Source organism: Salvelinus namaycush, chromosome 2 (genome assembly GCF_016432855.1).
Source record: "Salvelinus namaycush isolate Seneca chromosome 2, SaNama_1.0, whole genome shotgun sequence".
Classification (NCBI taxonomy): domain Eukaryota; kingdom Metazoa; phylum Chordata; class Actinopteri; order Salmoniformes; family Salmonidae; genus Salvelinus; species Salvelinus namaycush.
The window spans coordinates 27,668,371-27,684,390 of NC_052308.1; the positions used below are offsets into that span (position 1 = coordinate 27,668,371).

At 42.8% G+C, this 16,020-nt stretch overlaps 1 protein-coding gene across 1 annotated transcript in view; it reads right to left on the reverse strand.

The window, feature by feature from the left end:
• The window catches only part of LOC120060829 (solute carrier family 41 member 1-like), a 29,824-nt gene extending 22,104 nt beyond the window's left edge, over positions 1-7,720 (reverse strand). Inside the window, exon 1 of the mRNA XM_039010252.1 lies at positions 7,250-7,720. Coding sequence (XP_038866180.1) covers positions 7,250-7,720 — 471 coding nt within the window. The remainder of the gene's footprint in view (positions 1-7,249) is intronic.
• Positions 7,721-16,020: the final 8,300 nt, after the last annotated feature.

The window sequence follows — 16,020 nt, forward strand, 5'->3', positions numbered from 1 at the left end:
TACATTTGGGAGGGTGTTGTTGCACAAAGAAAAAGGTACCACTCCAGAAATGACAAAACAATTAAGACAGCTAACCCAAGGTGAGAGGGGTTCATATGGGCACACAACCCAAACCAGGACTACACAAAACAACACAAACAACACAACATTGTCATCTCCACTGTGCTGAGTAGAGAGACATCCCATCCACCGTGTTGGTTGTGTTGTTTTGTGTACACCTGATTTGTGTTGTGTACTCATATGAACCCCTCTCACCTTGGGTTAGCTGTCTTAATTGTTTTTTCATTTCTGGAGTGGTACACTCCACCACTCATATTGATTAATCGCTGAAACCTGGCCTCTATCTCATCTCGTATACATACTGTACCAGTCAAAAGTTTGGACACACCTACTCATTCAAGGGTTTTCCTTTATTTTTACTATTTTCTACATTGTAGAATAATAGTGAAGACATTAAAACTATGAAATAACACATATGGAATCATGTAGTAACCAAAAAAAGTGTTAAACAAATCAAAATATGTATTAATGTATTAATACAACTGTATTAATATAAAATAACATAATTTACCAATATTTTTGAACATACGATATAGCTCAGTGTTTGAATTATTTATTTTATACAGTCATTTTTGCTCATCTTTATCAAGGGTGTCAATAATTTCAGATCCCACTGTATGTATCAGATTATCCATTCTGGAGAGGAGCAGGGGGTTCAAATGTGGGGCGGTGCTGCACTGCACTCTAACCTGGCTTGGTCTCAATAAACTAAACAAGCACTGCACTCTAACCTGGCTTGGTCTCAATAAACTAAACAAGCACTGCACTCTAACCTGGTTTGGTCTCAATAAACTAAACAAGCACTGCACTCTAACCTGGCTTGGTCTCAATAAACTAAACAAGCTTCCTTTCCTTGTGCCCATTCCTCAATGATCTCTGATCTGGCAGAAAATGTAAGTTTAAAGCAAATATTTCGTGGAAATAAGGAAAGCACGTGAAGGGAGGGAGGTGATGAGAGGCAGTCATGAAAGAGACATCCATGTTGTCATTCATGATAGTGTGTGTGACAAGAGCTTAGCAGATCAATTAAATGACTGTTGGCACCATACAGAGTATACCTTTATTATCTTCTGTGGATAACATTCCCAGATTGAAATGAGAGAGACAGCTGGATTTACCAGATTATGAGGCTAAATCAGATCCACAGGCGACCAAGCCCACACTCTGGTTTCACACTGGCTCCTGTAGAAACCCGACAACTGGATGTGGTTGACCGAAAATGGCCTCCCTTGGGCAGAAAGGGCTTGGCTGTTGTGAGGCCTTTGTGTTGATTGTGTTTTCCTGTTTACGATTTCCTATATTTTTAGATTGCTTGTCTGTTTTTGAGGCACTGAGGCTGAAGCCATGTCTCGCCTTGCTGTTCTTTATTGGTCATCTGCACATCATCCGATGCCACAGTGTAAGGCAGACAGAAAGACGGATGAGAGACAGATAGCTAGGATAAATTCCACAAAGCAACAGACAAACAAGTTACCACGCATATTTACACTATCTAACCTGTGAATGTCAATAAACTGTGTCTAACACTATCTGGGGTGGGGAGTTGTCCCTTTCTACTGGAAGCATCCCCTCCTTCCAGACTAACAGAAAAACAACCACTGCACCAGTCTTGACCTTTGACATTCCTAGGAATGTAAACACAAAAATCACATCCAACGAAGAACAAATCTGTGACCTGTCCTCTCAATGACCTACAGTAACCAGTGGTGGAAAACGTTCTCAATTGTGACACTGGAGTAAAAGTAAAAAGTAGAAGTAGATGCTATACCGTGAATCAAATTCCTTCTTTTTTGGGCACACCAACACTCAGACATAATTTACAAATGCAGAATTTGTGTTTAGTAAGTCCGCCAGATCAGAGACAGTAGGGATGACAACGTGTTATATTGATAGGTCTGTGACTTGGACCATATTGCCGTCCTGCCTGGGCATTCAAAAATGTAACGAGTAGTTTTGGGTGTCAGGCAAAATGTATGGGAGTAAAAAGTAGATATTTTATTTAGGAATGTAGTGGAGTAAAAGTAAAAAATTTCTAAAATATGAATAAATAAAGTACAAATAGCCCAAAAAACGACAGTACTTTAGTAGTACTTCCAAATATTTTTACCACTGACAGTAAGTGTCCATTTCAGAGGACCATTTCTGGACACTGTGTCTTGAGGTATGGGGTTGAAAGACAGTACTGAACCAATGACGTTTATAAACCATGGTTTGTTGATGCAAAATTTTGGCCATTGAAAGGGTTTAAAGCCATGAGTCGGCCATATTGGCACTCCCCAGTAGGAGCTGTCCTCCATAGTAATTAATGGAATTCTATAGTATTTAAATTAAATGATTCAAGTATTTAAGTATTGTTGTTGTTGTAGTGGGGACAGTAACATTACTAATCTCTCAAAATTATACTTTAAGGAAAATTATTTAATATATATATATATTTTTAAATGTTTTCTTTTTTTAATGTTCTTTTTTAATGTTTAGCACACATAATATAATTGAAATGTATGCATTAAGGTGGCTGTAATAAAATACAGTGGCAAGAAAAAGTATGTGAACCCTTTGGAATTACCTGGATTTCTGCATAAATTGGTCATAACAATTGATCTGAACTTCATCTAAGTCACCACAATAGACAAACACAGTCTGCTTAAACCAATAACACACATTATTGTATTTCTCTTGTCTATATTGAACACAACATTTAAACATTCAGGTTGGAAAAAGAATAGGTTGGGAAATGTATGTGAAGGGTAGGTTGGAAAAATTATGTGAACCCCTAGGATAATGACTTCTCCAAAAGCTAATTGGAGTCAGGAGTCAACTAACCTGGAGTCGAATCAATGAGACTAGATTGGAGATTTTAGTTAGAGCTGCCCTGCCCCATAAAAAACACTCACAACATTTGAGTTTGCTATTCACAAGAAGCATTGCCTGATGTGAACCACGAGTCTACAATACGTAAAACACTAAACAAGAATGGTGTTCATGGGAGGACACCATGGAAGAAGCCACTGCTGTCCAAAAAAACTATTGCTGCACATCTGAAGTATTCAAAAAGAGCACCTGGATGTTCCACAGTGCTACTGGCAAAATATTCTGTGGACAGATGAAACTAAAGTTGTGTTGTTTGGAAGGAACACACAACACTATGTGTGGATAAAAAACGGCACAGCACACCAACATCAAAACCTCATCCCAACTGTAAAGTATGGTGGAGGGAGCATCAAAACCTCATCCCAACTGTAAAGTATGGCGGAGGGAGCATCAAAACCTCATCCCAACTGTAAAGTATGGTGGAGGGAGCATTAAAACCTCATCCCAACTGTAAAGTATGGTGGAGGGAGCATCAAAACCTCATCCCAACTGTAAAGTATGGCGAAGGGAGCATCAAAACCTCATCCCAACTGTAAAGTATGGTTTGGGGCTGCTTTGCTACCTCAGGGCTTGGACAGCTTGCTATCATCGACGGAAAAATGAGATCCCAAGTTTATCAAGACATTTTGCAGGAGAATGTAAGGCTATCTGTCCGCCAATTGAAGCTCAACAGAAGTTAGGTGATGCAACAGGACAACAACCCAAAAGACAGAAGTAAATCAACAACAGAATGGTTTCAACAGAAGAAAATACGCCTTCTGGAGTGGCCCAGTCAGTCCTGACCTCAACCCGATTGAGATGCTGTGGCATGACCTCGAGAGAGCGGTTCACACCAGACATCCCAAGAATATTGCTGAACTGAAACAGTTTTGTAAAGAGGAATGGTCCAAAATTCCTCCTGACCGTTGTGCAGGTCTGATCCGCAACTACAGAAAACGTTTGGTTGAGTTTATTGCTGCCAAAGGAGGGTGAACCTGTTATTAAATCCAAGGGTTCACATACTTTTTCCAACCTGCACTGTGAATGTTTACACTATGTTCAATAAAGACATGAAAAATTATAATTGTTTGTGTGTTATTAGTTTAAGCAGACTGTGTGTGTCTATTGTTGTGACTTAGATGAAGATCAGATTAAATTTGATGACCAATTTATGCAGAAAACCAGGTAATTCTAAAGGGTTCACATAGTTTTTCTTTGTTTGGCAAAAATTTGGCAAAAACGAATGTAGACATTAATAAATGTATTTCTATAGCTTCTAAAATATTTTTTGCAACGGTGGGGGAGTGCCAAGATGGAGGCATGGTGGCTTCAACACAGCGCCCACTACCAATCATCTAGTGTATATATAAATCAGTCCCTTCCTTTTCCATACTGTCCTGTGTTGTCTATCCTGGGCAACTCTGGCGGATTCGGGCCAGAGACAGGGTGTGTGTGCATATGTTTGTGTGTTTGTGTGTAAAGGGGGAAACTAAGTGAAGTTAAAGAGGTGGGTCACATTTCACACAGACATTGTAGAGAACGCTGTTGAGAACGTGTACATGCATCACCCTGGGCAACCATTACCTTACTCCAGAAGCTGAGCCAAGGGGCAACACACACACACACTGAGGGGCTGAGATATTTTGCATCTACCATACATCTGAGTCAGAGCCAGCTTGCTTAATCAGAAAGAACATATCTGAGAGAGAGAGAGAGAGAGAGAGAGAGAGAGAGAGAGAGAGAGAGAGAGAGAGAAGAGAGATAGAGAGAGGTAATTGTCTCCTGCAAGGGCAGAAGGGGATTAGCTGAGTTAGCTGAGTTAGCAGTTAGCAGTGTCAAGGGAGGGGAATTAGAATGCGATAGAATCTACTAGACAAGCTTCTAGAACCATTCACTATACTGACAACATTGTCATTATTATGTCTCTTCACACAGGGAATGATATAACTTTCTCTTATCTTTATCATCACAGCTGTTGTTATTGACTCTGAGATCAACAATTGCTTTGATGAATCAGCATGATATGAACTAATTAGAAAATGAGAGAGGTAGACAGACAAGGAGAGAGAGAACTTCTGAAGTGAACAATTCCTGAGCGCTGGTTGAACAATTCCTGAGTGAACAATTCCTGATTAGAGGGCATGACATGGGTAACGGCATGAGAGTGCAGGCTTTAAACCACAGTAAGGCACTAATCTGTCCTTATAACAACAGTTATAACACTAGAACCACTCCCACCTCACAGGTAAGCACTTTCTTTCTCTTCACCCTCTTTCTCTCTCTCTCTCTCTCTCTCTCTCTCTCTCTCTCTCTCTCTCTCTCTCTCTCTCTCTCTCTCTCTCTCTCTCTCTCTCTCTCTCTCTCTCTCTCTCTCTCTCTCTCTCTTTTTTCTCTCTCTCTCTCTCTCTCTCTCTCTCTCTCTCTCTCTCTCTCTCTCTCTCTCTCTCTCTCTCTCTCTCTCTCTCTCTCTCTCTCTCTCTCTCTCTCTCTCTCTCTCTCTCTCTCTCTCTCTCTCTCTCTCTCTCTCTCTCTCTCTCTCTCTCTCTCTCTCTCTCTCTCTCTCTCTCTCTCTCTCTCTCTGTGTGTTCATTCCACTCCCTACTTACCCCTCTCCTCTCCTTCTCCCTCCCTCCTTCCCCCCTCTCAGCCTTCCCTCTCTCTCTCTCTCTGTCCAGAGTTCCTGGGGTACACCATGTTGGCATCAAAATGGGCAGTCAGAGCCAGTGCTTGGTCTCCCAGCAACCAGGCACCAGCTTTATCTGTAGCAGAGGCTGACCTTAAAGAAATATATGACCTGTCAGGCGCCCAGGACTGTATTTTTACACTGTACACACTTGTACGCAAGTGTTCACACACACATATGTACCAACAACAACATCCACACCATGTTCACACACACACACACACACACACACACACACACACACACACACACACACACACACACACACACACACACACACACACACACACACACACACACACACACACACACACACACACACACACACACACACACGTACCAACAATAACACCCACACCATGTTTTCACACACACACACACACACACACACACACACACACACACACACACACACACACACACACACACACACACACACACACACACACACACACACGTACCAACAATAACACCCACACCCAGTTTACACCAGGCAAGTCAACAGGAAAGTGGGAAGGAGAGTAATTATAAGTTAGTTTAATTGTTTTCCCTGTGGCTCTCAGAACCCAGCGGTTCTGTTGTTGGTCTCCTTTGGGTTACAGTCAGCTACAGTGGCTGAAATTAACACTGTACTTTACAGCTGCATGCACATACTATCCTCTGCTCCACTCTATGTGTTATTCTATTCTGTTCTGCTATATTCTTTTTTATCAGAACCATGAGGATCTACCTATGTGTTTGAGTCTCTGTCTCAGCAGTATTCACAGATATGTCAGATAAATCAACAGACAAGTCTTTATTAAACGGCCCAGCTGTCCTCTCTACCTCCTCAACCTCCCCTCCCCCTTCCAAGAACAGACTGTGTTCCAACATGTGCCAGATGGGGGGTGAAGGGGTCATATGTTACGTAGATACCCCGATGGTCTCCGATAACCTCCCATTCTGTCCATCATCAGAGCTGAGCTGTCACATTGGCTGGCAGGAAAGTGATTGACAGGTGCCCGGCCAATTTGACTCGAACCAACCAGTTCATTCAAACATGCCCAAGACCAGCCCCTTAGTAGTCATCACTCATCATCACACAATGACAGCAGCTTAGGCCAAACATTGCAATGCTATTTAGTTTAGGTTTAGTTATGCATACTAATATAATAATATATGTGACTAAATCAATCAGACAGGCAACAGTGTCTATTCCACTTCCTCCCTCCCTTGTGTCAGTGAAAAGCATGACTAACAACACGAATGTAGCAATAGGCTGAACACTGGGCCCTTATTGTCTTAATAGGACTGGGACTGTAGTGAGTACTAGATTGTGGATGAGGTAGCATAAGCACATTACAGTACAGTTCCTGACACAGGGACTAGTGTTGTCTATAGCCTACAGGTGGAACAGAACTATGTCTCAACACTCTGTTTCTTAGTCCATACTGCAGATTGAATCAGTAGGTTCAGGAGTTTTTGTCTGACCATGTGATCTGTCACATCAGAAATACATTGGTGTGAATCAAAACAGGGTAGACTAATCAGAATCCTTGGGACAACCCTACCCTAAACCCTAACCGTTTAAAATGTCTTCTTCAATGGGGTGGCGTCGGAGTTAGGTCGTCCCAAGCATCCCAATTAGCAATAAACATCAAAATAGTCTCTCCTCACCTGAACGATGTCTAGCACCATACCCGCCGCCACCGTCCCGAACCCGGCCAGCAGGAACGGTAAGACCACCTGGAGGCCAATAGAGAAGGAGGTCTCCTTCAATGGCGCCGGTGGCTCTGGGCTCTGGTCAGTGCTTATGTCGTCACTCTCATTGCTCTGGCTGGCGTTCTCCAGGAGAGCGTCCTCCTCGCGCTGGCCCTTGGCATTCGCCCTACAGTCTATCACCACTATCTCCCGCTCCTCATCTCCTGGTTCACCAGACCTGTCCGCGACGGATGTCACCTCCGTGAGCTCGTACTCGCCCCTCTCCTCAGGTCTCATCTCTTCGGGGTCCTCGGTGAGGATGGCTGGGTGAACGGAGCCGTTGGAGTGGAGGTATGCTGGTGGCACCACCTCCTTCTTCATCTCTATCGCCCCGGATGACATGTCAGTGTCCGACGGTTTGTCTTGCTCTTTCGACCAAAGTACCATGCGGAAGCTTTTGGGGACAGTAGACTGAATGAGAAATATAGGCTATGGCCAAAAGGTGTGGGACGTTTAATTGAGTTTAGATTTCCCTTGATCGGTTTTTAATAACCTGATCTCACAACATAATTTATCCCATTAAAAAATGCTGGTGAGTGGCACTCAGGTGTGGTCACGAACGCGAAATTATGTGGTAATAAAAAAACGATTCAAGGGCGCAACTAGGCTACTCTTGCGTCTGCAAAGGCAGGTGTGAGTCGCCGCTCTCCCCCAGGCGTGCGTACCCTCTTGCCGGTGCTTCGGGAGAAGCTCGAGTATGTTCTCCATTCACTGCGTGCTCAAGGTAGACAGATGGATAGAAGAATGAAACATATATTTTCCAAAAAAGATATCAAAAACAAACAAACAAACAAATTGTTATCTGGTCAATGTTCTCTGATAGCATAATCTGGTCAATAACGTCTGGTAGCCAAAGGGTATTAAAAAGTTGGTCTTAAAAAGTAAATGAAGTAGCCTAGGTCCAGTAGTTATTTTCAGAAAGTCATCCAAGAGCGCAGTCCAGTCCTGCACGCACTCTGACAGTCCTCTCAGACTAGCTCGCGACAGTCGGTGTCCGGGGCTGGGAAGGTCTCACCTTACACCACGTGGTTATTTTATGAGGAGTATTTAAAGATCTGCAGCACGGATAGGGTTACTGAACTGCGGAAAAGTACTTATCCTCCAGCGCTCTGGCCACGGTTCTCCTAAAAGAGAAGAGATTAAGAATAACGTTTATGCATAGGCTACATGCTCTGTCTCTTTCACATGAAATATTAGCTTTACAAAATTGATTCAAACTGTTTTATTGGCTTTTGTGGCCATTTGCCTTTAAATGGCATTATTGCGCGCAACTGTCTACAATGGAATGGACATAGCAATACTGAATTTATTTGGTAGGCACTGGTGAGGTATTTAAAAATACAATTTTAGGCTGTTTGCCTATGTTATCCTCAAACTGCTGATATCCATATCAATAGGTCTACATTGTTACCTAATTCCACAGCGGCATAATTTCTTGACATGATCATGATCTATGGATGAACAGAACCCTTAGACACTTAGGCTCTAGCCCACCTAAATCAGCCTTTACTTTCAGCTGTCTACTTCAAGATGAGTTTACTAAGGGTCGGCTAACCGTTAAAAGCGGTGTTTTGTGCCAACAACTCTCCATGCTTTACACTCTTGTTTGGCGTTATGAAGAGGGGTTGCCTATAGGAACGTTTACAAACGGGTATATATATATACAGGATACAGCGCCAAACATGTAATTTCCTCTGACCGGCTATAAATAATCTGCCTTCAGTCAAGGTGTACATCCTCTAACGCTGATTCTCTCCCAGCATGTTATAACATCCGTAGAGGATACGCTGAAACGTCAGTGCGCATTTGGTTTCCCCCCTGGTCCTGGAACAATCCTTTGCTCTGTTTAGTAGTCAAGACCAATACCCCGCAGCCCAACATGGCAAAGGCGTAAATTAGTACAAGCTTGGTCGTAGCTGAATAGGGGGAACCCTCCTGTTTTAGTAATAATTCCAACACGATCGCTGTATTAAATGACAGATCATGTGGATTTTTTCTCTCCAAGTGTAGCCAGCCCAGTTATGTATAATGAAATAGTTCAAGCAACTGGCTTGACAGATAAACTAGCCTTAACGTAACGCTAACATGAGGCAGGAAATATTCTCTGAAGTGGCCATGACAACAACAAAAAATATTCCCTTACCGATATTAAACATTTATTCACACACACACACACACACACAGAGAGAGAGCGATAGAGAGAGAGAGAGAGAGAGAGAGAGAGATAGGAAGTGCAGTGAGTAATAAAACATGAAAATAGTCTATGCTCAGCATCCCCCATCCAATAGGTCTGGATCGGTACCAGCACATCAGGTATAACAGACAGTTCTTTACCTAAAACGCGTAGGTCCACAGAGGAGACGAGAGAACTCAAAACAGAAGCAGAACTGAGGGCACTGCTGAACGCCACACAACGGTTGTCTCATATCCTGCACTCGGTTATAATGTGTGCTGCAGCCTGTGTGGGCGCAGGTGTGCATGCCTTATGTACGGTAACGGCCCGTACCAGGCTTAATCGTTAACCCCGAGTGGTTAAGGCTGTCACTTTCCGACCGTCACATTGTTCCATTCAGAAGAACCATGCGAGCCGCTACATGCGCATCTACAGTATAAACCACATCCTGGCATAGGAAGTCACAAGGCGGGTCCACCAGAGATGACGTGAGCACGTGTGCGTGAGAGCCCCCTCATGTTTCTCCCTGTTTTTAAATTAATGTTTATATTTTCTCCATGAATGGTTGAGCCACGTCTCTGTCCGATAAGCACGGAGTGATTTGATCTATCCCTGCCAATAACACCCATGGAGCGAAGAGTTGGGATGGTTATAGACTGGATATTTCATTGTAACTGAAGGGGACTTTCAGATAACCCATTCACCAACACATCCTTATATAACTGGATTGGTCATCACCCCACCATGCTCATTCAGAAGTACACATAAACAATGCAGGATTAGGATGATATTCTAATATCCTTATAGTACACTAGTAGAGATCATAGATGATAGCACAGGGGAAATGGTATTGAGCCCAGGTCATCTGTACTTTCCAACACCTTGAAAGTGAGCTAAAACGTAGGCATTCACAGAATTACATCAACTATAATTTGACCTCAGCAACTGATAGGCTAGATATCAACTGTGTGACTCAGGTCAAGGCACCAATGTGACCTGTTTTCACCAATGTGAAGTGGACTGACTAGGTATTGATCTTGGGTAATCTGTTTCACACAAGATGACGTTTACCCACTGAGCTAAAGCCCATATCGGTGTTAGTGCTGGATTACACTCAGGGTTTTCACAATGGTAGGCATGGGCCCAGTGCTGTTCCCTGTTGTTTGCTAACTGACTGGTTTTCCTATTGAAGTTGGGGTTGTACCAGGATGGAGATGTAACAAGAAATACATAAAGTGTTAGCTACAGTTAGGGTTGCACATTTTGGGGAATATTCAGAGGTGGAAACTTTCCGTGGGAATTAACGGGAATATATGGGAATTAACGGGAATATGTGAGAATTAATGGAAATATATGCAAATTAATATTAATACCATTTAAATGTAGAAGTTTTTTGCGTTGTATATATTTACCATGTCATATGGAGACAGAAACATAAACCTTTCACCTCATCATAAGTAGACATAATTGCAAATTATTAAATCCTTCCAATATAAATAAATAAAACAATTTAGTTACGGATTGCACTAATTAAATGAGTTGACTCTTCACATGGGATGATTTCACTAAACAACAAAAGCAAGGGAATATTGAATGCTCCCCAATGATCCATCACGTCTCCCAAAAACGTTTTCAACATACATCTGTAAAATTACAGTCTAGAAACTAAAGCTTTGGTTGTCTTCCTCTCAGGCTTCCATGTCTTCTCCATGGACCTCCTCAATGTCCACCTCTTGAACATCGGACTCTGAGGCCTCATCTTCACTGTCACTTTCCAACGTTGTTGAGGATGGCTCTTTATCAGGCTCAAAAAGCCTCAAATTTGCCCAGATGGTCACCAATTTTTCAACCCTTGTATTGGTCAGCCTGTTGCGTGCTTTGGTGTGTGTGTTCCCAAACAAGGACCAGTTGTGCTCTGAGGCAGCTGATGTTGGTGGGATTTGGAGGATGATGGAGGCAACAGGGGAAAGAGCCTCAGATCCACAAAGTCGCTTCCACCAGGTGGCTGATGAGATAAGTTGTCACGACTGCCATATTTTGCATCTCCATCCCAAAGCCCTTGCTTGGAAGTGTACTTCGCCAGACTGCCAAGAACATTGCACACATCCAGGCCAAGGTGGCGAGACATGGTAGTGATGACACCATAGGCCTTGTTGATCTCTGCACCAGACAAGATGCTCTTGCCATACTTGGGGTCTAACATGTACGCTGTGGCGTGTATGGGCTTCAGGCAGAAGTCTTCACGCTTTTTGATGTATTTCAGAACTGCAGTTTCCTCTGCTTGGAGCAACAGTGAAGTGGGCAGGGCAGTACGGATTTATTCTCTTACATCTGCAAGCAGAGTCTGAACATCAGACATGATGGCATTGTCTCCCTCAATCCGTGCAATGGCTACTGCTATAGATTTCAGGAGTTTCAGGCTGCTTACCACTCTCTCCCAAAATACATAATCCAGGAGGATCCTCTTGATGGCTATTGTTATTCTTATTGTGTTACTTTTCATTCTTACTTTTTATTTTAGCCTACTTGGTAAATGTTTTCTTCTTTTTGAACTGCACTGTTGGTTAAGGGCTTGTAAGTAAGCATTTCACGGTAAAGTCTACACTTGTTGTATTTGGTGCATGTGGCAAATAAAGTTTGATTTGATGGGGCTGTACATATCGGCAGACTGTGATATGGCCATTTCTTGGAGTGATGCCTTCCCCTCCAGGAGACTGTCAAACATGATGACAACACCACCCCAATGGGTGTTGCTGGGCAGCTTCAATTTGGTGCTCTTATTCTTCTCGCTTTGCTTGATGAGGTAGATTGCTGCTAAAACTTGATGACCCTTCACATACCTAACCATTTCTTTGGCTCTCTTGTTGAGTGTATCCATTGCTTTCAGTGCCATGATGTACTTGAGGAGCAGATTCAGTGCATGAGCAGCACAGCCAATGGGTGTGATGTGAGGGTAGGACTCCTCCACTTTAGACCAAGCAGCCTTCATGTTCGCAGCATTGTATGTCACCAGTGCAAATACCTTCTGCGGTCCAAGGTCATTGAGGACTGCCTTCAGCTTATCTGCAATGTAGAGACCGGTGTGTCTGTTGTCCCTTGTGTCTGTGCTCTTGTAGCATAATGGTTGAGGTGTGGAGGATGATGTAGTTAATTATTCCTTGCCCACAAACATTCAACCACCCATCAGAGATGATAGCAATACAGTCTGCTTTCTCTATGATTTTCTTGACCTTCACTTGAACTCTGTTGAACTCTGCATCCAGCAAATGAGTAGATAAAGCATGTCTGGTTGGAGGGGTGTATGCTGGGCGAAGAACATTCAGAAATCTCTTCCAATACACATTGCCTGTGAGCATCAGAGGTGAACCAGTTGCATACACAGCTCGAGCAAGACATTAGTCAGCATTTCTCTGACTACGTTCCTCCCTTGAGTCAAAAAACTTCTGATTCCAGGAGGACCATGAGCTGATGCTATCGATAAGGTGTCTGATTCATCATTTTCTCCTCGAATAGAAGTAGAGGGACTTTTGTCAGAGGTTGCTTGTTGTGAGCACTGAGGGAACTTTATGCACTTGGCCAGATGATTCTGTATCTTTGTTGCATTCTTCACATGTTATTTGGCACAGTATTTGCAAATGTACACAGCTTTTCCTTTTACATTAGCTGCAGTGAAATGTCGCCACACATCAGATAGTGTCCGTGGCATTTTCCTGTAAAGATTAGAAAAAGGAGTAAAAAAACAACAAATACAATTCCATGTACAGATAAATAGTTAAGCAGTTAGATTAAACAATTATTTTGTAAGATAAATGTCTTAAAATTAAACATGGAATGTATGGAAACAGGTGAATTAACACTCCTCAGTTAGCAGGCTCAAGCAAGCTAAAATCCACATGGTAGCAAAAATGAACTATCAGAAATGGTTAACAAATTAGAAATGTTATAAGTTACTGTTATAAGCTAACTTTTTTGATGAATTTAAGCAAAATTCCCCAAATTCACAGGCTTAACTTCCCATGGAAAATATCCGGAAAAATTCAGGAAATTTACTGGAAAGTTTCCGACCATTTGCAACCCTAGCTACAGTATTGCGTAAAGTACTTAAGGAAAAATGATTTAAAGTACTACTTAAGTCGGGTTTTTTGGGTATCTGTACCTTACTTTACTATTTCTATTTTTGACTACTTTTACTTTTACTTCACCTCATTCCTAAAGAAAATAATGTATTTTTTACTCCATACATTTTCTCTGACACCCAAAAGTACTTGTTACATTTTGAATGTTTAGCAGGACAGGAAAATGGTCCAATTCACGAATGCTTCTTTTGTAAATTATGTTGGATTTTCAAAATACCGAAATCATCCCCTTATGATGCATTTTTCATCATGTGATGCAGTGTTTCTGCATCTTAAGAGACAAAATGCATCATACGGGGATGATTTCTGTGTTTTGAAAGTTACATACCTTGGACACTTGAGTGCTGACAAGCAAAACATTTTGAGACTATGTCAAAAATAGACTACTGAAACAAATACAAAAGATCGTTTTGGGGTGGGGTTTTCATTTAAGTTAGTGAAGCATAGTGCTAAAACCTTTGGAAAGCACAGGTAAGAGAACATTTTTCTGATTCAATATCTGTGTAGTAGACAGTGTGTAATCCCATGGGTAGGGTTTGAGTGCTGTATAAACAAGTTGAGGAGGGGAAACCAAATTCGGGAGAGAGAGAGAGAGAGAGAGAGAGAGAGAGAGAGAGAGAGAGAGAGAGAGAGAGAGAGAGAGAGAGAGAGAGAGAGAGAGAGAGAGAGAGAGAGAGAGAGAGAGAGAGAGAGAGAGAGAGAGAGAGAGAGAGAGAGAGAGAGAGAGAGGCAGACATACTGTACCTGCCTCCCATTCCCACCTTCCCCCCTTCTTCCCTCCCTTCTTCCCTCCCTAGGGGAGCCCAGCTAATGAGTTCCCCAAACTAGTAGCACCACAGGGATCAGGGGGCTTAGCAGCAGCAGGAATGATGGAGGCTTACTGTTTATCACCACATCTCAGGCCTCTGGTGCTGCTGGTGCTGCTGGTGCTGCCTGGCAGCCTGTACACCTCAGTGTACACACACCACGTCAAACCATCTCCTGGAATGACGGTGACTGGCACCAAATAACACAAGGACAACAAGGCTAATGAGGTGTTTAGCTCACATGGAGAGCCTGTTTGGGGAGTGTGTGTGTACACGTGCACGCACAGGATTAACCACCACTCCTCTGCGTTGTGTGCATGCATTTATAAAGACTAGATAAGGCCCCTTTTGAAGGCCCTCAGATCAATTTCACCCCCAAAAAGTATATAGCATAATATGGAGTTGGTCCTCGCTTTGTGCACGGGTGCATTGTCATGCTGCAACAGGAAAGGGCCTTCCCCAAACTAATGCCACAAAGTTGGAAGCACAGAATCGTCTAGAATGTCATTGTATGCTGTAGCATTAACATTTCCCTTCACTGGAACTAAGGGGCCCGAACCATGAAAAACAGCTCAAGACCATTATTCCTCCTCCACCAAACATTACAGTTGGCACTATGCATTGGGGAAGGTAGCCTTCTCCTGGCATAGACCAAACCCAGTTCCGTCTGTCAGACTGCCAAATGGTGAAGCGTGATTCATCACTCCAGAGAATGCGTTTCCACTGCTCCAGAGTCCAATGGCGACGAGCTTTACACCACTCCAGTCGACGCTTGGCATTGCACATGGTGATCTTAGGCTTGTGTGCGGCTGCTCGGCCATTGAATCCCATTTCATGAAGCTCCCGACGAACAGTTATTGTGCTGACGTTGCTTCCAGAGGCAGTTTGGAACTCGGTAGTGACTGTTGCAACCGAGGACAGACAATTTTTACTCGCTGCTCACTTCAGCACTCGGCGGTCCCATTCTGTGAGCTTGTGTGGCCTACCACTTCTCGGCTAAGCCGTTGTTGCTCCTAGATGTTTCTACTTCACAATAACAGCACGTACAGTTGACCGGGGAAGCTCTAGCAGGGCAGAAATTGCGAACTGACTTGTTGGAAAGGTGGCATCCTATGAGGGTGCCATGTTGAAAGTCACTGAGCTCTTCAGTACGGGCCATTCTGTTCCCAAACAAGGACCAGACAATTGCATGGCTGTGTGCTCCTCTTTATATACCTGTCAGCATCGGGTGTGGCTGAAATAGCCGAATCCATTACTTTAAAGGGGTGTCTTGGCCATGTAGTGTGTATATACAGCACAAGTCAAAAGTTTGGACACACCTACTCATTCCAGGGTTTTTCTTAATTTTTTACTATTTTCTCCATTGTAGAATAATAGTGAAGGCATCACAACTATGAAATAACACATATAGTAACCAAAAAATGTTAAACAAATCAAAATATACAGTTGAAGTCGGAAGTTTACATACATTTAGGTTGGAGTCATTAAAACTCTTTTTTTTTCCAATCACTTGGCAAGTCGGTTAGGAGATCTACTTTGTGCATGACACAAGTAATTTTTTCAACAATTGTT